Source organism: Seriola lalandi, unplaced genomic scaffold (genome assembly GCF_002814215.2).
Source record: "Seriola lalandi dorsalis isolate HSWRI2012SDOR001 ecotype SW California unplaced genomic scaffold, Sedor1 jcf7180002052132, whole genome shotgun sequence".
Taxonomy (NCBI): domain Eukaryota; kingdom Metazoa; phylum Chordata; class Actinopteri; order Carangiformes; family Carangidae; genus Seriola; species Seriola lalandi.
Window position 1 is genome coordinate 454,051 of NW_019522685.1, and position 21,490 is coordinate 475,540.

The following is a 21,490-nucleotide window of genomic DNA, read 5'->3' on the forward strand; positions in this document are numbered from 1 at the left end:
TGTGTGTGTGTGTGTATGTATATACACACCTTTGCAATGAAACATTGAAATGTCTTGAGTGAAGAAGGTCTATTATGATTATATACAATAAGAAGGGTACTACAAATAATGGCTACTAAATACTGCCTTATCCTGTGAAACCCATTCAACTGGAGTCTTTTGGAAATCTTACAGAATTTGGAAACAAAATGAGAATTATTCTTACAATTATCATCCATATACATACATATATATATATACATATATATATATATATATATATGTATATATATATATACATGTATATATATATATATACATACATATATATATGTATATGTATATATGTATATATATATATATATATATACACATATATATATGTATATGTATATATGTATATATATGGATGATAATTGTAAGAATAATTCTCATTTTGTTTCCAAATTATATATATGTATATATATATATATGTATATATATATATATATACACATATATATCTGGAAGAAGACATTCTAACAGAGCCATATGGCTCTCTGCACGCTACTGCTATTACTACTACTGCTATGCCCCGCCCTATTACCGAGACTGTGACGTTTCAACCAATCACAATCCTTCGCGCGGAATTTCAAACATTTTCAAATCACCGTCCCTTTACCGAATCGTGATTGTTCCGCCAAATTCGTAAACAAAGTAGTCCCTATTATATGAATGCAAGTTATATTTGATTCAGACAGCTAAATAGTTCTTTACAAACCTTGCAGCACAAGATAATACATACATTGTTTCCCAAAACACAAGTTAATACGATTATCTCGCGGGGTTACTGTGTATGTGTAGTTTGGCGGAGTGATACTACAGTTCCTCTGTGGAAGAGGCGAGAGACGACAAGGCACTGCTGTTCAGGGTAGCATACGTTAGCCATTCGTCGACGTACCTCGTAGGGTATGGTATGATATCAGTGGTACATTTAGTATAATATGATATTTTAGTCAAATTCGCCTTCGCCACATCCCGGTCGATGTTTATGGATAGGAAGTTGACATCTCTTTGAACGGACTTACAGGTAATGCTACAAGGCTTATAGTGTATGCTCTTCAATCCGTCGTGCAGCCTTGCCGACAAGTTTTAGCAATTAGCGTCATGTTTCACTGACAGATGTATTTTGTTACAATGTAGAGTTGCTAATGTCACTTAATTCTATTTAATTTCTACGTTGACATGTATATATGATACGATAATAACGTTACTATCGAGGCGGTATTGCACGTGGGATGTCGCATAATTGAGTAGTGTGTTTTAACTTACAGTAACAGCGACCTGCTGATTTGACCTGCCAAAGTAACGTCGAATTACATCAACGTTAGAACATAGAGTTGCCCAAAATATTAGCACGAGCTTGTCAATTAGCCAATTTTAGTGAATTTTCTAGTAGTGCACATGTTGACAGTTTGTTGCATGTTTCTGGAAGGCTTTTCAGTCTATAAAATGTTCTGTAAAAATCCAACTTTGCTTACTTAACGTTGTTAACTGATGTTTAGCTAGTTTTGACACTGGTTTTCTGACGTTCCTAGGTAACGTTACGAAAATGCCATTACATGGCAAAGTAGTCGTGATTAAGAGGAGTGGAGGAGATGGGACTGAGTTTCCTCTTACTGCAACATGCTTATTTGGAAGGTGAGTTCAATTAAATACAAAGAAACTAGTTTTGTTTTCATATTTCAGAAATTGCATTAGTTTTACATCAATAAATTTCCGTTGAGTACAACAGACGATGCCTGCACTCCTTACGTTGGAGTCAACATTTACTTTGTGTGGCCCCATGTTGGGTTGATAGAAGTGCAGTAAAAACCCTTTTGGTTTGGAGGCGTGCCATCAGGTGCTGACGTCAGAATCTAAAATACACGTCTTTTCCTGGTCTTGAATTAAGTGCAAAAGACTCCATACTGTAAATTCAAACCTCCAGTTCATAACGGCACCTTACTTTCAGACCTTGGAATATTTCATTCACTTCTTATGACCACACATCAGTTACATGAAAATATGGTGACATTCCCATAACATGTTGCTAAGTGTCTTTTTTTGTTGTGATCTTACAGGAAGCCTGACTGTGATATTCGTATTCAGCTTCCTCAAGTCTCCAAGGAGCACTGCAGAATTGACTTGAATGAAAATAAAGAGGTAAAGCAACATATACTGAACATGACCACAGGATATCTGGTATAATGACCAATTGTGATTGAATAGTCACTCAATGTCTTCATATTTTGATCATTACAATGTTAATTTTGTAGATGTTAAATGATCTTTTTACTTAAATCACTTGTGAATTGACAGCAGGGGATCTTGACCTGGATATAAGTAAAAGACATATTTTGCTTTTCAGACTGTGTTTGAAGTGATTTTTATGTTTGTCTCTTCCAGGTCATTTTGACAAATTTGAGCTCAGTGAATCCAACCCGTGTCAACGGAGAGGCTCTGCAGCAGTCTGAGCGTTTGAAGCATGGAGATGTGATAACAATTATTGACCGTTCTTTCAGGTATGACCTCCTTAGGTTTTTTTGGGTGGAGTGGTCAGTGGATATGAAAAGAAATTTTACCATTCTTGTTACTGTTGAGACTTTTGTCTTTCATACAAACTCACAAAATGACTTGTAATGTAGCATTAGCCGTTTAGTAATATGACTCTCAAATGCATGGATTGTTGGACCGTTGCAAATCTCAACAGCTGTCTCTCGAGGAGTCATGAGAAAACCTTCCTCCCAAGATGCACAGCAAATACAAGTTATACAGTTATGTCTCAAGGTCCCACACACACACCATGTGTTGTTTCTTCTCTCCACATACTTGCCTATTCTGTTATGTGCACATCAAATGGGGCATTAAATTTAAAATAGACAGAATGTGTTTTAAAAACAGATATACAAGGTGAAATCTAAATTGCACAGCCCCAGTGTCCTGGCGCTAACCATTTTCATGACTTATACAAGCACAACTTACATTCTGTTGCACTTTGTCATTTTAGGTTTGAGTACCCTCCAGCACCCACACCAAAGAAGAGGTCTTCTGCAGGAGGCAAAAGTGAAACCCTCAAAGTAATTTAAGTTTTATTCAGCTTTTATCACTCCAAATTTGCAGCCATCACAGCACCTTGAATTTGCCTATGCTCCTAGTGAATTTTTATTATTTTATAAATGTGTTAATGATGGTGTCTTTTGCCTAGGTTCTTCAAGCTCAGCAAGTAGTAGACATTGTCACTGCTGAAACAGGAGAAAAGAGGAACTCTGAAGTCTTCACAGGTGAGATGGTACTTAGTGGTTATTCTAAATTAGCAATTTGAGAGTGCTATATTTGAACACGATATCTGTGGATTTGTTGTTGAAGCTATTGTTGAATCAATTAAACAAAGAAATTACATGGAAAAATAGTACGCATTCAAGAGTGAACAGCATATGTTTTTAGGTAATCTGTCCTGTTGATGGGGATTTGGTGCTTAAAATCTTTTCTTTTGAAAGATGGAACTAATGACAACTTCCAGCAATCCCTGGAGAAAACTGTGGAGGTGGAATCCAAGGAGGATAGCAGCCTGCTGCAAAACAAGACCAATTCCCCTTTCAACGATCTGTATCAAATGATCAAAAAGTCTCTGGATGTCAAGACCCCTCGGAAATCTTCTGCCAGTCTGCTTCAAACACCTGCCTCAAGGTTTTGCACTCCAAAACCTGGTTCCGTCCAAAAAAATGATGGGAAAGCTGTCATTTCCACAGAAGACATGATCATTCCTAAGAAGGATGATGCTAAAGTCTTTCCTGGAGCTGATGAAATCAAGGGGGAAGTTGTAAGTATTAGTAATGGGACCCCAAAGTCTGTTAAGAAGCAGAGGAAGTCCTTCCAGGTTCCTTCTGAGATGGCAGAACCTGCAGCACCTGAACATCCAGCCACGTCTGAAGCCACTTTACCTCAGAAGAGAAACCGTGTCAGCCCCCAGAGGTATACTGCATCTGAGGTTATTGATCAAGTCTCTGCTCAAACATCAAAGTCACCATTGAGAAGACGGAGCAAGGAGGCCACACCAGTCAAAGCCTCCGTGACAAAGGAACAAGAAGAGCCAGCAATGCCATCTCCCAAGACAAAGCAGCTACAAAAGGCATCACCAAGGAACTCGGGCAAAACTGAAAAAGGTAATAAACACTGTTTATCATTTTAATCAAATTACTGTAATTATTGAAGCATTGTTTGTTTAAGATATGTTTGGTAGATTGATCAGTGACAATTTATTTTTTAGTGAAAGACTTGCCAAAAAAACGCAAAAGTGGAGAACTTGCAGCCGACTTGCCCACATCACGAATGAAGAAGAAACGTGTTTCCTTTGGAGGTGCCCTGAGCCCAGAGTTATTTGACAAACGACTGCCTCCTGACTCTCCATTACGCAAGGGGGCCACTCCGCGAAGAAGCTTGTGTCTGTCTCAACCCAAACTGTCCCTCCTTAGAAGAGCATCAGTCATTGGCTTCCTAAAGGTAAGACTAACAAAGATGATGACTAGAGTATCAGGACATCAACAATATTATTGCTCTAACCCATATAATTTTATTTAAAATGTATCTTGTTTTACATAGGAGTTTGAAGATAGCCCAAATGTGCAAAGAAGTCCTGCAAAAAAGAGGACTCCATCACCTAAAAAGTCACCAAGTGCCAAGAATGCTTCTCCTAAGACCCCAACGCCTGGAAAGAAATCACCGAAATCTAAGTCCCCGTCTCCCAAGGCAGCATCACCTGGAAAGAAATCACCGAAATCTAAGTCCCCGTCTCCCAAGGCAGCATCACCTGGAAAGAAATCACCAAAATCCAGGTCCCCGTCTCCGAAGGCGGCATCTCCTGGAAAGAAAACACCAAAATCCAAGTCCTCGTCTCCAAAGGCAGCATCTCCTGGAACAAAGTCACCAAAGTCCAGAACCCCGTCTCCTAAGACAGCATCTGCTGAAAAGAAGTCACCAAAATCCAAGACGCCGTCTCCTACAACGGGAAGGTCTCTCGCTAAATCTCAATTGAAGTCTTCAACCCCAGGTCAGGTTTCTTACAAAGAAACTCCCAGTGGCAAGAAGAGGTCAGCCCTGGCAGTGTCAAGTCCTTCCCCTAAGGAAATTGCTCCCATTGTTTGTGCAACACCAGCCAAAACCCCCTGTAACTCAGGGGTCTGTACCTCCACAGGGCGCTTCTCTGTGTCACGCATCAGCACTCCATCTCCAGTTGCAGAAGATGTTGTTACTAACAAGATGCCTTTAGTCACCGTTACCCCTAAAATACCTCTGAGGAGAAAGAGCATGAAGAGCACCTCACGCAAGACTCCAAGTATATCCAGGAGTGCTGTAAAAGTGATGCGCAGAAGTGGCATTTCACGTGCATCTATCAAAGGTATGTTAGATCCTGAAATTTATAATGTAGCTTTTACACTAGAAATCTTGTCTTTGTTTTTAACATTTTATCAACAATAGAAACCTTTATCAATTTCAAATGATGTCAACTGTCAATGTTGTCATTTGTGTATGTCTCTGTGTGAAGAGCAATTCATTGACTTGAAAGCCACTCAACTATTACATTTACCATTCAAGTTTTATCATACGGGTTGGCTTATTTAATCATCAGGGCTGTTTTTTAAACCGCAAACTGATAATCCCGTTGGACTGTTGAAGAAAAAGGAGTTTTCAGGGGTTTTTTCTTTCTCCTTTCAGTCAGAGATACCTGGGTGGATGTCGTGAAATTTGGTCAAACTAAGGCTCAAGTGGCTGCTCCAGCTAAAATAATCGTCCCCAAAAAGACTGCGAAGAAGACTGTGTCCAAACCACAGGTAACGTAAGATACTGTAACAATATATATTTACATAATCACGTTTTCTAGCTTTGCAACTACCAGAACTTGTTAGACTTATTATAAAAAAAGGACTTCTACTATATTTGTTTTTTTTGCTGAGTGTGACCTTATTAACTACACTGTTTAGAAAAAATAATTTTGTTTATTAATACAGGACGTTTTTAACTAAGTTAAATGTGTGTTAACTTTCCTTAAGTGTTTGCTCATACTGCATGTCAGTTATGGGTTTATATCTTGCTGTGATGTTTGCAAGGTTACCATTGAAAACTGCAATGACCATATCTTTCACCATCTCTTAGACCCCTGCACGAAAACTGAAGGGCTATGTCAGCACTGGACATGCAAATTCACCTGTTACCATTGTTGTGGGCAGAGCTCACAAACAAAAGGTTGTACATCCAACTGGTGCTGCACCAAGAGTGGTCACCAATACTGCTCTCTTCAAGAAGAACATGAAAATGGATGAAGACTTGAGTGGTATTAACACTTTTCTGTCCTAACAAATGGAAACCTTTGGGCTTTGTTCTTTACTATGCTTGCTAATGTTGTAACTTGTGTTTTCAGGCATTTCTGAAATGTTTAAAACCCCTGTAAATGAAAGGAGGAGGAAATCTGTCATCAAAGACAACAGTGCCACCGAGACACCAGTGGGAGTTCTGTCTGTGGTAGAACCATCAGTTTTAAACACACCAGAGGAGCCAGGTAAAGTGTGCGAGGATATTGTTACCTTATGTGAAGCAGACTTTAACCAAATGTTAAAGGTGTCTGTCCACAATTACATTCATGTGCATTATTATTAGCTACAGAAACAAACAGGTTTACTGGTCTCCCTAAAGAGTAAAGACTTGTAATTTAGGTGAGACTGAAGAGGACATCTATTCTGATTTTTATTACTTATGATTAAAGAAATGCACTATTTAGTAAAAGGTTCTTGATTTCTGATGAGTTCTCCTGTAATGATTATAAGAAGTTTTTGAGCTGTGTTTCAGGAAGAGAAGCTTTTGCATGGCTAATTTTATTTTAGACCATGGGACAAAGTTTTTTGTTTTTTTGGTAAAGTAATTTAAGAGGTTAATCTCCATGTTCAACAGACATGTAACCACTGCATTGCTATTTTGTGTGTTTTGTAAATCCATGTGGGCCCTGAACTTGTATGCGCATTAGACAATAACTCATTTCGTTATTCTGTATAATCACTAAGACTAACAGGGGTGTTACATTAGACCAGTTTGGTTTTTACCACAGCATGAACTAATGAAATGTGGTGTGTTTCACAGGCGAAATGATGGTGTCTCCACTGAGTGTGGCATCTACAGTGAAAGGCGAAATGTACAACAGTGAAGCAGTACAACGCCTCCTTAATGGAGATCAAGACTCTAGCTTCATCAGCGAGATCCCAGCCTTGGAGATACACTCTGAATCTACTGAACAGCAGTGCACAGATGTGTGGACAACCCATGTAACAACTCCCAAACAGAAGCCAGAACAACCGGAGAGTCTCACTGGAGTGAAGAGGATCATGAAGACACCACGGCAGAAGGCTGAGCCACTTGAGGATCTGAGAGGGAAGATTTTGAAAACTCCTAAGCAGAAAGTGGAACAACAGGAATGCCTCACTGGAGTTAAGAGAATCATGAAGACTCCAAGACAGAAGGCTGAACCTGTAGAAGACATCAGAGGAAAGCTTCTGGCGACTCCCAAACAGAAGCCTGAACAACAAGAGTGCCTCACTGGAGTGAAGAGAATTTTTAAGACCCCACAACAGGAGCCTGAACCTCTTGAAGACCTTCAAGGAAAATGTCCGCAGACTCCCAGAGCTCTAGAGGCTGGTGATGTGGGTCTGGATGGTATCGAGGAACTTCAGAAGATACCAGCACACATGCAAGAATCTGAAGACCTATCTGAAATGACAGACATGAAGACTCCAAATGTGAAGAGCTCCCCATTGGTGTGTCTCACAGATGTCAAGAGAATAATGAAGACGCCCAAAGAAAAAAGTGCTCCAGTCGAAGATATGGTTGGTGTGAAGAGGCTCATGAAAACTCCCAGAGAGAAAGCTGAACCTGTTGAAGAGAACTTTGGCATCAAAGCACTCATGAAGTCACCCAGGCTGAGGGGTAATGCTCCAGTGGAAGACTTTGAGGGACTCCAAGAGCTCATGGAGGAGGTACTGACTGATTCTCCCAGACCACTGAAAACAGATGAGGTAATGATGGAGACACTTATATCAACCTTTTTGTTATTTTATTGGAAGGATTTGCCTGAATGAAGTATTTAAGAGAAAGAAACTTACAGCAGTTGGCAGATAGTGTGATCACCAATATGAACAGTTGGGATTCATGTATGAAAAGGCAGACCAAATCAATGACTGAATCTAGTAAAAAGCTTTTTATTGGGATAGTTGATGAGTGAGACTTTTATGTTACAGGAAGTCATTTGATTGAATAATGGAAACAAAGATTTTGGGCTTTCATGAGAGTCCAGTAAACACACAGCTGAGCAAATTGTCTTTGCAATTTATCATTTCATGGATGTAATATGTGTCTAAACATTTAGGCTCGTTTCATTTTTCATCATTTAATTCATTTTTGTGGGAGCTAAAATGAACAATTAATGTAGCCTCAATTTCACTAATCCCAGCCTGGTGTTGTCTTGCATTGTTTGCTTGCTTTATTTCACAGTGAGGGCCAATTGTCTAAAATGTTTGTTTATTTTTTACAGGTTGAAGATCATCCAGCACCTCCGGATTGCTGTGTGGACATAGCAAAAGGTCAGTTGGTTGAGTGTAATAAGAATAATGTTAGATAAGCAATAAATTATATTAGAGTGGTTATATAAGCTGCAATACACTGATCAGCTGATTATATTTTTTTGTTTTCTTTTCCTCTGTTCCTTTTATATAGAACTAGACTTTGCCCGTGGGGAGCCACAAGATGATACGGCGTCTGAGATGATCGACAATGTTCCCCAAGTTGATATGGCAAAAGGTAACTTTGCTAATATTTGTCCCTTTTTTAATTGGTTTGTTATGTTAAAATTACTTATGAGATAATGTCATACAGAAACTGAAAACATGGATTTTGTGAATTGTGTTTTCTGGAGCTGAGTAATGGAAGTCCAAAACGGTCCTGTGTAAAAGAACTACCACATGAATTAAATGTCACACATGAACACAAAATATACTATACAAGTATTTCAGACGCTTTTCCCCCCTTTTTGTGTCTTATTTTAGAAACGGATGCAAATGAAGCTCTCGTTCATAACCACATTGAGGAGGTGCCAAGTGGACATGATAATAATGAATCATCAGATGCCATGGAAACTATCTCTCAGGCAGCTGTAGATGAGAGCCTACCTGTGGAACAACCCAAAGTGGATGCAGTAGATGAGACTTTATCTGAAGAACAACAACCAGAAGTGGAGACTGCTACTTGCAAAGTCGTAGAGTTGGAGATGAATGCTGCAGCTCCAGACCATGAGAAGAAATCTGTTCGAGGCCGAAGAGCAAAAACAGTGAAACCTGAGGCAGCTGAGGATAAACAAGAGGCACCGGAGCATTCTGAAGATCCTGTTGCCCCAGCTCCAGTCAGAGGAAGAAGAGGGAAGAAAACTGAAGCCCCAGCTCCATCCACTGTGAGACAAACGACAAGAAACAGAGGCAAGGATGTTAAGCTCACATTAGAAGAAAGTGCCCCTCAGTCTTCTGAAGTTGCCCTTAAGCCTAAAAGAGGAAGAAATGCCAAAAAAGCTTCCGAAGATCAAGTTGAAATGGTAAAAGAAGTTGCCTGTGAAACAGAAATGGTGCCAGAAGTTGAGAGCGATAACATCCCTCCACTTGATGTCGACCACAAAGCAAATGACAGTGCAGCACCCCAGGAGAAGGCTGTTTCCAAGCCCAAGAGAACAAGAAAAGCTAAACAAGAATCTGAACAGTCAGTCTCAGATGTGCCTTGTGACGATGTTCCCCAAGCAGACGTGGCAAAAGGTATGTCATCTTTCTTGTTTGTTTTCTGCTTTCCTATTTCTGACCCCATACATGTGTAAAAGTGAAAGAAATTGATCAATTTTCCATTCCTTGTTAACAATTGTATGTCTCATTTTACCAAAGCAAGACATGGCGTTTGAGTTGGCTATAAACACAAGTGTTGATTAAAGCAGCTGCTCTGTGCTTTAACGACATTTTTCTGTGTATCAGCTTTGCCATAGATTTTCACTGGAAAAAACAATTCTGACTGATGTACTGTATTTGTTATTATTACAGTTGTTATTTGATAGTTAAATGCAGAAACACTCAAAAATAACATTCCTCCAATGTTTTCTCCCATGATTTTAGATACAAATGAAGTCTGCAGTGACAAGCAGGAGGTGGTGCCCAGTGAAAATAATGAAACTAAATCCATTGCCATGGAGACTGTTTCCCAGGCACCTGTAACTGAGAGTCTACCTGCATTGGTCACAGACACAGATGCATCTGTCGTTCAGAAGAAATCTGTTAGAGGCCGAAGGGCAAAAATGGCGGAAGCTAAAACAGCTGAAGATAAACAGGAAGCAGCAATCGATTCTGAAGATCCTGTTGCTCCAGTCAGAGGAAGAAGAGGGAAGAAAACTGAAGCTACTGCACCACCTGCTGTTAGGCAAACAACAAGAACCAGAAACACAAAGTCTAAAGAAAGCACCAGTGATACTAATCCTGAAACGCAACCAATGACTGAGATTTCTACTGAAGCTGTGAGTGACCAAACCAGCCAAGAAGAAAATGTTTCTGCGTCCCCTGTAGAGGAAGCTGACGTGAAGCCCGTTCGAGGGAGAAAATCTAAACAAACACCTGTTGAGCCACCTCAACCAGAGCCAGAGAAAAGTGAAGTCGTGAGTGAGGAGCAGCTTATGGCAGATCCTCAACCGCCTGTCCCCACTGTGGGAAAACCCAGAAGAGGGAGAAAGACAAAAACTGATGTTGAACAAAATGAGGTTGCAGAAGACACAGTTGTCACTGAGGAGACCAAGCAGCAGTCTCAGCCTCCAGTCAGGGCGAAGAGGGGAAGAAATGCTAAACAGGAAGCAGAAAAGCAAGAGAACGATGGCAAGGCTACCTCAGCTGAGACTCTTAAATCCCAGGAGCCGGTTAAAAAATCAAGGAGAACAAGAAAGGCTGAGCAAGACAACGTAGAACCAAGAGAAGATGAAATCCAAACTGCTGAAATGGTTGTCCCCAAGGAGGCTGAAGCTGCACCTGTTGATGAACCACTGAAGATGAGTGAACAGGTTAGTGTGGCTGCAAAACCCAGGAGAGGAGGGCGAAAAGCACAAAAAGACACTGAGAGTGAAATCCCTGTTGAGTCCACTGAGGTCCCTGCTGTCAGCTCCACAGACAAACCCAAACGGGTTAGGAGAGGAAAACAAGTCACTGAAGAGGTTGACGCCACCATCGAAGTACCAGAGGGAAAACCTGACCGTGAGGTGGAGGCTGAAGAGAAGAAAACCACTGAACCAGATGTTCCAGTCATTAAACCTAGCAGAGCGAGGGGGGTGAAAAATGATGTTTCAAATGCCATTCCAGCCAAGAGAGCACGTCGGGGTGCTGCTCTTCCCCTTGAGGAGACCAATCCAGAGTCCACGGTCCAGGTTTCAGAGTCTGTTCCAACCTCAGTAGAGCCACCTAAAAGGGGACGACGGGCAGCAGCAAAGCCCACAACAGATGAATCCGCTTTGAGTTGTGACCAGGCAAATCCCTCTGAAGATTTAAGCAATGCTGTTGTGGAAGACACAAAAAAGTCCAAAAGATCTGTCAAATGGAAAGCAGAACCAGAAGTCTTTCAGATTCCAAAAGAAACACCTGTAAAAGCTGTTCGAGGCAGGAGGTCAAAACTTGGAGACCAAGTTGAACCTGAAAGCAAAAATGTGTCAAAGGCTGCGAGCAAAACTGAAGAGAAGGATCTCTCAGATGAAGTTGTTGAAGCTCAGCCCATCAAGAGAGCCAGGCGAGGGGCAAAGGTCACTGATGACACAGAGTCCTCAAGCAAAGTAAAGAAAGGTGCTGAAGCTGAGACACAGCCAAAACCCAGAAGAGGAAGAACAGCAAAGAAATAAGAGCATTTGTATACTGTATATTCTTAATCACATCTATTTTTTCCTTCAAACCCTTTGTAATTGTCATGTTTTAGATTGTAAGGCATTTTAGAAAGTAGTTTTATAGACGAAAAATGAAGCACTGCTTGTTGTTTGTTTTCCATGGCTGCAGGGAATCTGGTTTTAACCATTTGTTTTGTGACAAGTTGTATGTTATTCATTACTGATCTGATTTTTTATTCTTCCAAATATTTTCATGGTGGGGGAAAAAAGTGGTTATTAAATTTTTTTGTACAATGGAAAAAAAATTGGTCTGAATTTGTCAGTCTTTTTCTGTTATTCAGTGCATTTGCATGTGGTGTTAAAATAACTGGGATGATTAATCAAACATGGCTTGAAAGGCATCAAAAATATATCGGCACCTCGAGCTTATATGTAGCCTATTGTAGGTGCAGGTAGTGTTTTCTGGTGACTGCTCGATCATTTTCAATTTTCTGTCAGTTACATAAGGTGAGACCATCAGTGTCATTACATTTGCTCTAGTGCTACTTAGTGTTGGTGTAGGTCTGATTTTATAAGAGGCAAAAAAATAACTTTTTTTGTTCTTAGTACATTTATACATTTTATACGTGGGGGCATGCAAAAGGGTGAGGCAGACATGAAAGTGTAAATTGAAAAATAAATTACGGGGTTCAAAAGAAAACGCAACTAGTCAAAAATTGAGCCAAGAGGAATACAGAAACATATTGTAATGGGAAACGGACTTAGAGTGGGACCTGCGCATATGAAGTTTATTATTAAGTATATTATTTATTTATGTTTGAGTCTCCATCATTCAGTATTGCAAAATGTTTACTACAGTGTATTGTTTAGCACGAAACATTTTAATCCATTAAAAAATAGATAAACGGGAACTCTGATAAAACAGTAAAGCAACCCGGACAGGTTTTGTGGACGGACTGGAAACAAACGAAGAATCGACGCTGGAGGGAGATTTGAGAGGCGCATGGACGATGTTCGGCCTTAAACTTCGCTGAGGACTTTGCTGGTCGATTTATTTCCTGTGTTGTCGTTATATTTTATTTCTCTCCATCATGGAAACAGACAGTGACATAAAAACGACACCGAGGGGGTTTCACTGCACCCTGTGCAATGTCGGTTTACCCAACAGTAAGTGACCTTAAGCTAACTTAGCCAAATGCGAGTCAGTTGAAGTAACTTTTGATGCAACTTTTTTCCAGGCAGGCGGTCAAAAACCCAACTTAAAAATACGACGTTCCCGCCACATCAAAAACTTACGTTATCTTCCTCGTTTGTCCTTGAACGCTACAGTATGACGTTAATGCCATGCGTTGTTAGAGCGATTAGCTAATGTTATAGTAGAAGAAGAGTTTTAATGTATTTTATAAACTTGCCAACTATACTAAATGTTCACAGCAGCTGGTGTAATCGCATGTATTCGCGGTACTATATATTTTAATCTTTTAAACTATGGTGTGTCTTGAGGGTTTTTTTTTCTCATTCAGCATTGCTCATATTATCATTTCCAACAGTGCCAAGTCTGGAGCAGCATGTCAAAGGGCGGAAACACAAGACGTTGAGCACCGTGCGGGCTACCAGGAAGACCCAGGAGGAGCATAGTGTGTTTGTTAGTGGCATCAAACCTGTCATCTCTCAGACTGACATAACTGAGTACTTCCAGCAGTTTGGGCCAGTCTCAGATGTTATCATGGATAAAGACAAGGTCAGACAGCTGTTCACTATCAGATACAGCTTATTTTAAATGATGTCCATAGCCTCAGTCTTTACAGATTGTGTACATGTCAAGAGCACTGATGGTCAGTTTCTTCTTCTTCTTCTTCTTCTTCTTCTCTTCTGACTGTGATGTGTCACTGTGCGCTCACAGGGTGTGTACGCCATCGTGCAGTTCAGTGAGACTGAGAGTATACAGGCGACGCTGTCCTGTGTTGAGCATCAGATGAAGGGCCTGAAGCTGCGTGTCAAACCCCGAGAAAAGAAGGACTTCAAATTGATTCCCAAGAAAAAGAGTGACTTCCAGAACCTCCAACAAGCTCTTGACCGTCTAAAACCTGAGCTGTGTGAGCTGACATCTGTAAGTACCCTGTTATCAGATATAAAGTGTGGCTTATGCCAGTGAAAATGTGGGTCTGTAAGAATAGTGAATACACTTGGTTGAAAGGAGCATTGTAGACTTTAGAGGATGCTAGGAGCCTTTTAGATTCAATGTAGTTCCACACTACAGTATATCATGTATTAACCATTAATTGTGTAGTTTCACATAAAATAAATATGCAGTTTATACCATATTAACTATAATTTATGCCCTGCATACTAAACACAGGCAAATATTAATCAAACACAGTTAGTTTATTGTGTATTTGGACTCTGTTTAGTCTGTTTTAGTCAATGAGAATATACCAGCTCATTATAACACGTATGTATGTTATCAAGACGGCTTGTTTAAGTAAGCTCTGTGGTGTTGTCCTTTGTTCCTCTCCAGGTGGAGGCACAGATGCAGCACATTGTTGAGCGTTTCCAGCTGGGAGAAAACGAAAAGAATTCACGAGGCTTGCTGGTTCAACTCCTGCAAGAGGTTTTCATAGAGTTCTTTCCAGGTGACCTTTTTAAACAAAGACTCCGTTTCTGAAATCTTCGTTCATAATGATAATCGTGCAAAAGATTGTCATAGATTGGTTGTCTAACTTTTTATGTTATGTTTGGATGTTTTGCAGACAGCCAGATTCTGCCGTTTGGTTCATCTGTCAACAATTTTGGCATCCACTCCTGTGACTTAGACCTCTTCCTGGACCTGGACAATACCAAGGTGTTCCAGGCCCGTGCCAAGTCCACCACAGAACAGGTCTGAATTATTCTTTTTTTTTAATATAAATACATTTTTTTGTACCTCAGTTTTGTCACCAAAAATAAAGTTTGAACCCAGACAATATAACTAAAATATTAGATAATCTAACTCAACAGGAACCTTCTGTGCATTGAATTATCCTTCTTTATCTCTACCATCTTTTTCAGGCAGGAGAGGGCATGTCGGATGATGGCCGCTCTGAGGACTCCATCCTGTCTGATATTGACTTGTCCACAGCCTCTCCGGCAGAGATCCTGGACCTTGTGGCAGCGATCTTGAAGCGCTGTGTCCCCAGTGTGCACAAAGTCAATGTAGTCAGCAGCGCTCGTCTCCCAGTGGTCAAGTTCCATCACCGTGAGCTTAACCTGCAGGGGGACATCACCGTTAACAACAGGTCAGTTGATTATTCCTCAATGCCGTTTAGTACTGACAGACCTCAGAGGTGATGAGAAATGTTTTATCTTGTACACTAAGCAGTTAATGTATGGTTTTCCTTTTTTTCTGTGTCCCGTACTAGACTAGCAGTCAGGAACACCCGCTTCCTCCAGCTGTGTTCAGGGATGGAGGACAGGCTGAGACCTTTGGTGTACACCATCCGCTACTGGGCTAAGCAGAAACAACTGGCTGGTAAAATGAAAACACTTGCACCGTAGTGCTTACAACATCAATTAATGAGCATTCTGAACGTAATAAAAACAGATATAATTTTTTAAACTAAAAATTAGTGTCTTTAGGTAGTTATTTCAGTTTTTGGTCAACAGATGTCACTAGAACTTCACTTTCCCATGTGATCATGTTGGGATCTGCTTGGACACACTGATCTGCTATGCCTTTAGAGCCTTGTTACGGAAGCTGTGGTAAGATAAAGGCAGCACGAGGACAGCCGCTGTGTTGTAATGGTACAGGCAGATCCTCCTGATATAAAATCAAATCTCAGTGAGAGGGATGTTCACTGAAGAACACACTCATTACCTTTTACTCCTGGGGCGTATATCGAGATCTCAACAGATGTGACTGTATGTGAATAACCAGCTTAGTTATTCACTCAGCATTGGCATTTCCCTTCAGCATGAGAACCAAACTCAAGCTGCAAAAGCCCCCAACAGATGTTACTGCTTTCATCTCAGGATGGGTATCGTTAAGATTTTAATGGTACTATTACTTTTTACACATCAGTCCGGTACTTTAATGGTACTTTTTTTGGTACTTTTTTGTTATTTTGTAAGAGAAAAAAAACAAATTAAGAAGAGAATTAACATTGCTGTATTTTCTCACCATGTACTCAATTTACATTCTTGAGTAACAAACCTCAACAGCATTGTTTTGAACAAGTCACTGCTATAGACTGATTTTGAAATGATGAAAATGTAAAACAAATGTAATACACAGTGATTTAGGACAGGACTTTTACATGGTATTTATATAGTGCAGTACCAAATCACTAAATGTGCACCTGCTGAGTGATTTAAAATGGATGAAGTATGTGCCAGGCGATCGAACACTTTACATTTCTCCGTCTGTAAGGACTTAACTACACCTAATTCTCTCAGCTATTGTCACTAATAACTGCAGTGTGTGTGTGTGTGCTGCACGGTGCTTCAGTGTGTGAGACAGAGCTGTCCCTGCCGCTCACAAATAAAGAGCCTTGGAGACAGAAGCCTTTCTTCCGCATTGTGAGTAGTGAAAATGCAGAAACGGAGTTGGTGAGATAAAATGTGTGAGAGAACTTTTATGTAGCAATAACAAATAGGAAATCTCTTTTCTTAATTTCTCCAACACTGAGAGCAGAACCAGTAACGTCAGATCCTATTGATACTATGGTCTTAAAAAATGTAGGGCCCAGGGCCCGTTTAATACCTGGTTTCAGTACCAATCCCTACTTTCATCTGTTGATTACATCCTGTGGATATACACATTCATGGCCTTGCTGTAATTATGGTATCCTCCTGTTACACACACATTCTGCGTTGTTGCGTGTAGGTAATCCCAGTGGTGCCGGTTCCCTTCTCAACAACTACGCTCTGACATTGCTGATCATCTTCTACCTGCAAAACTGTGAGCCTCCTGTCCTCCTCACAGTGGACCAACTCAAAGACATGGCCTGTAAGTGCTGCATTGCTCTGATAATCACCACGGTCTGTTCCCTGTTGCTCTGCATTACTGTACAATTTAACTTCCCTGATAGTTTTGCTAAGCGGTCTCAATCAACAAAAAGGGGGTTACCTTGCTGTTGAATTGTTTTACTGTGAGAATAGATGCAAGCAAAAAGGGTAATTTAGGCTGCAGAGAGTTTTAATTGGATGCACATTATGTCTGCATGTATCAGGTCTGCCATCCAAATATTCAATTGTTTAACAGAAGGGTTTATTTAGGACAAGTTCAAATTACTTGTGTAGTATAGATAAGTCAGAGAGTCCTGAACAATAAAACTGTTTTAGCAAGTTAATTGGTCTGTTTTGCTGGCATGTCAATCAGATGCTTTCTTTACCTCTCTTTGTTAACATCCTTGCAGGCGAAGAGGAAGAGTGTGTGATTGAGGGCTGGGACTGCACCTTCCCCAGTCAGCCCATTGCTGTGCCCCCCAGCAAGAACACACAGGACCTCTGTAAGTGAGAGTAATGTTAAAAAGGAAAAGTGTGTGATTTGTTTTTCAGAGATTTCCTGTGACATATGTGACTTAGCTTCTTCATAAATTTCTAACTCTTGAATGAACTGCCAACATCACCAGTACATAAGGACACTCTTTCTGTGCATCTGTGTTTTCTCTGTCTAGGCACCCTGCTATCTGGCTTCTTCTCCTTCTATGCTAAATTTGATTTCGCCAGTAGTGTCATATCTGTCCGGGAGGGACGTGCACTCCCAATCACTGATTTCCTCAGCAAGAATAAAGAGGAGGAAGCCATGCAAGAGGAACAACCCACCAAGACCCCTCACCACAGTCCCAAACTGGGCCCCCTGAATCTCTTGGACCCCTTTGAACTCTCCCACAATGTAGCTGGAAACCTGAATGAACGCTCACACCGCTGCTTCCAAAGGGAGTGCCAGGAGGCTGAGAAGTATTGCCGCAGCCTACAGTATCAGCGCAAATCCACCAAGGGGAAGTCATGGGGGCTGGTGCGCTTATTCACCCCCCATGGAGATGTCCCACATACCAAAGCAGAGCAACTGACCATCAGCATCCCCTTCAAATCAGCATCGCTCCCTGAAGGGCTGCGTAATCAGCTGCACATGGCGGGAGACGGTTTCCGGCTGGTGTGGTTTCAGAAGGTTTGTGCTGCTGTAGAGGGAGTGCTCAAAAGGGTTCTCCGGTGTCGCCTCACTCTCTCCACAGATGCCGTCTTTGGTGACGGTTCAGCTGTCCATACTGCAGAGGAAATGGAAACCAACTCAGCTTCCCTCAACACATCACTGAATGACAGCTGTGACAGTGTTGAATCCCAAAATGAAGCCAGCTCTCTGGGTACTGTCGCAGTTGGTGCCAAGAGGCGGCTGTCTTCTGGCAGCGATGCTTCTGTGTCTCCTCAAAGCAAAAAGCAAAGACTGGCGAGAAGGGGGAAGTCTGATTTCCCTCAGTGGATCTGTGTGCAAAAGCACATAGTGTGGGCTGGCAGGAGGAAAGTGAGAAGGGAGCTGATCAAAGATACGGACTCGAGGCCAGAGGGCAGCTGTATGGAGATGGAGTCCCAGGTCACAGCTCACATCATTGAGAAAGAGCCAGAGCTCAAGGAGCCCCTGGAGTTCAAGGTTCAGCCCCAGATGGTGGGTGGGACTGAAAGCACAAGGGCAGTGCTCAAGTTGGAGCCAACCAGCGACAAGACGGGAGTTTTTCAGGACTTTTTTCATTTCCTGGAAGCCTTCTTACCTAAGACGGTAGAGACACTGTTAGAGAGAGAAACAGGAAGCGCTTAAAACGGGGCCATTTCCCAAATGTTGCAGTTAAATCTAAGAATTTGGGGTTTTCAGTAAAAGATGCGATTACTGCCACTTGAATGAACCTTTGAGAGTTGGACATGAAAGAGCATTACTTTCATGACTTTATATATACCAGCCACCCATTATAATACTGTGTATATGGACTTTTTGTTTATGTTTTCATGTGTACTGTATATTTTATACTTGTGACTTTGTTTCAGAAGCTTACATTTATGTTTGACATGTGGCTTGGTTTTAGTACTTTTCTGTTTAAAACTAGTGCTCTTAAATCATGAAGCTGTGAAGGGAAACTTCAGTGGCATGGCGTCTGTTGTCTTCAAATGAAATAAAAAAAAAAAAAAAAAACTTGGTCAAACACTGCCTCATTCTATAAACAGTAGCTGCGATTAGTCAGGACCGTATGTACATTTATTCTGCATCTGTTCTGTCATATTTTCTTTATAAAGCGCAGTGTCAGGGATGGTTTAAATGCTTTGGTTCAGCTTGTGTCGTGTCCTGCCAGAAAGGGGCCGTGGTGTGGAGCTTTTATCCAGTCGGGTCTTCGCTCATAGGACTGAGACAGATGAGAGTAATTACTCAAGCAGGCAGATTGCTTTATTACAGCAGGACAAGCAGGAGCTGAGGGATGCGCACAGCTCCCATGTGCTGATTAACATCATTCATCTCACTTTTAAAGGGAGATGCAGATGGCCAGCAGGTTAGATGGGGATGTGGAAGATGGCGATGGCTGTGCTGATGGAGACGTTTTGAGACGGCTTGATGCTGGTTCACATCACTGGTGGGATGTTTGCTGTGGCCATGAAATTAAAGATCCAGCAGAAATCACAGTGTATTTTTGGTAATAATCAGAAAATAGATTTAGTAACTTGGCCAAGGTTGGTCGTCAAATCTAATGAGCAACACTGTTTCTTATAAAAGTTAATTTTGGCCCAAAATGGACAAATTTGACTATTATGAGAAAAGCAAATGATGCCGACTGACATTTGAACCACTTGAATATTGTCAAAATTGATTTCAGCCATGTTATTGGCTTATCTCTCGGCCTGCCTGTACACTCAGTCTTGTTTGGTTGTGTTTTCCTTGGCTGAAACTGACTGTTCTCATTTGTGTGTGTGCTTTTCATAGGTTTATCTCTTTCATTGACCCTCCAGGCCACTCCAATATCACCAGCCCTTGTTTTCCAAAGGAGCCTCTGATATATGGCCTGTGTCTCACACACCTTGAAGCCAGACAGTCAAAGTGATTGATATGAGAACTGGGGGGTGTGTTTGCTGTTGGCCAAAAACAAAAACGACAGCAACAAACATCATCTGATAAGAAGCTGTTTTCCTCAAAGTTCCCTTTGTCGAGAAACAATCCATTGTGAAATCTTTGTAAAGATGCACAGCAGCACATGGGAGATAGTTTCATCAGGTATTGATGACCAACCCCTTCAATACATGTAGCTCATTTGCTGTAATTACTATAAAAATTGATTCTAGTGGGTGCTGTGTCTGATGGACCTACAGATCCCAAGACATCCCAGGACATAAGAGGGAGAAATAAAACCAATTACATGTTTTGTGTAATTGGCGTCCACTGGGAAGAGAGACCTGAAATCTCCACAGCTTGCTGGCAGTATCGGCTATTTGCGTCGTCTTTCCACGTCACTGTGACGCATGAATGCATTGAGTCACATCTAGTACGACGTCATAGAGTTTTGTAGTTCCACGCTGCAAGTTTACGGCCCTTCTAGTCATGGTCTGATGCCTAGAATATGGAGGGCAAGTGAGTAAGATACTGACTTCATCTTGCCCTTACAGATTTTCCTAGGATCATTTCAATACATAAACAGCACACGGACTTCCCTCATTTTATGTGACTTTGAGAACATGCTCTTGATCAAATCATCAACCTCTCCCGAGCCCTCTAACACCTGTCTCGTCATCCATCTGAGTTACCTGAGGGTGCCATCGCCAGCTCACTCATAAACACATCAGTCGGTGGGATATTGCCATAATTGGTCAGCTCTGCTTTCCAGGAAAGACAAATGGCCAAAGTGATGCTGCTGTTGGCAGAGTTTAGCTTCAGGCCTCTTGGGGTAAGAGAATCACATGAGGCGTCTCTGTTTGGTAAAAACCAAATGAGCAAACGAGAAGCCCTGACTTGTGCACCTAGCGTTTACTCTGCTGGTTATGAAGACGCGGATTTCCTGATTGTGTGTGTGTGTTTGTGTTTGTGTTTGTGCCCAACAAAAAACATGAAAAATTTAAAGGAAATATATTTCTGTTTGCTTACGAGTCATGTATAGTGCTGTATAGTGACTGAAACTCAGTAGCCATTTATATGCTCATGACTTATCGCACCGTGGTGGTGGGCAGCCATCAACCCCCCATTTTGTCTCTTAAGCTGTGCAAACAGACCTGTCTGCCTGAAAAGCACTCTGTTCATATTAGTGGCTCCCCCACTCTGGAGATAAGGCTAAATAAAAACGCATAATCATTTCCCCCTTTCTGTCTGTGATGGCAGGAAGGAGTCAGACATTCTCCCGGGAGATTGCTCTCACACCAGAATGGACTTTTGTGTGTGTGTGTGTGTGTGTGTGTGTGTGTGTGTAATCTTCCTTTCATATTTGGACTAGGCAGCATGTGTGATGCAAATGGAAACGGAGGTGGTTTTACTATGTAAAGTGAAGGCAGAACTTCAGGAGAAAAAGCTTTTAGAGCTACATTTGAGGTGAACAGGTAGATGCCTGCAGTAAGTAGATTTCCACCATC

General features: G+C 41.3%; 2 protein-coding genes across 2 annotated transcripts; both read left to right on the top strand.

The window, feature by feature from the left end:
• The first annotated feature begins 886 nt into the window (after positions 1–886).
• mki67 (marker of proliferation Ki-67) lies at positions 887–12,219 on the top strand. The gene is made up of 17 exons (XM_023400137.2): positions 887–1,048; positions 1,557–1,659; positions 2,082–2,163; positions 2,407–2,522; positions 3,008–3,077; positions 3,206–3,281; positions 3,498–4,163; positions 4,268–4,500; positions 4,600–5,395; positions 5,713–5,828; positions 6,151–6,328; positions 6,416–6,553; positions 7,129–8,057; positions 8,573–8,621; positions 8,755–8,838; positions 9,084–9,836; positions 10,185–12,219. The coding sequence occupies exons 2-17, from the start codon at positions 1,571–1,573 to the stop codon at positions 11,936–11,938; spliced, it is 6,129 nt and encodes a 2,042-aa protein (XP_023255905.1). The 5' UTR covers positions 887–1,048; positions 1,557–1,570; the 3' UTR covers positions 11,939–12,219.
• Positions 12,220–12,882: 663 nt separating this feature from the next.
• tut1 (terminal uridylyl transferase 1, U6 snRNA-specific) lies at positions 12,883–19,084 on the top strand. Its single transcript, XM_023400168.2, has 10 exons — positions 12,883–13,087; positions 13,471–13,661; positions 13,824–14,030; positions 14,439–14,553; positions 14,671–14,798; positions 14,969–15,195; positions 15,319–15,428; positions 16,782–16,904; positions 17,314–17,406; positions 17,575–19,084. Exons 1-10 carry the CDS (start codon positions 13,012–13,014, stop codon positions 18,708–18,710), a joined length of 2,406 nt encoding a protein of 801 aa, XP_023255936.1. The 5' UTR covers positions 12,883–13,011; the 3' UTR covers positions 18,711–19,084.
• Positions 19,085–21,490: the final 2,406 nt, after the last annotated feature.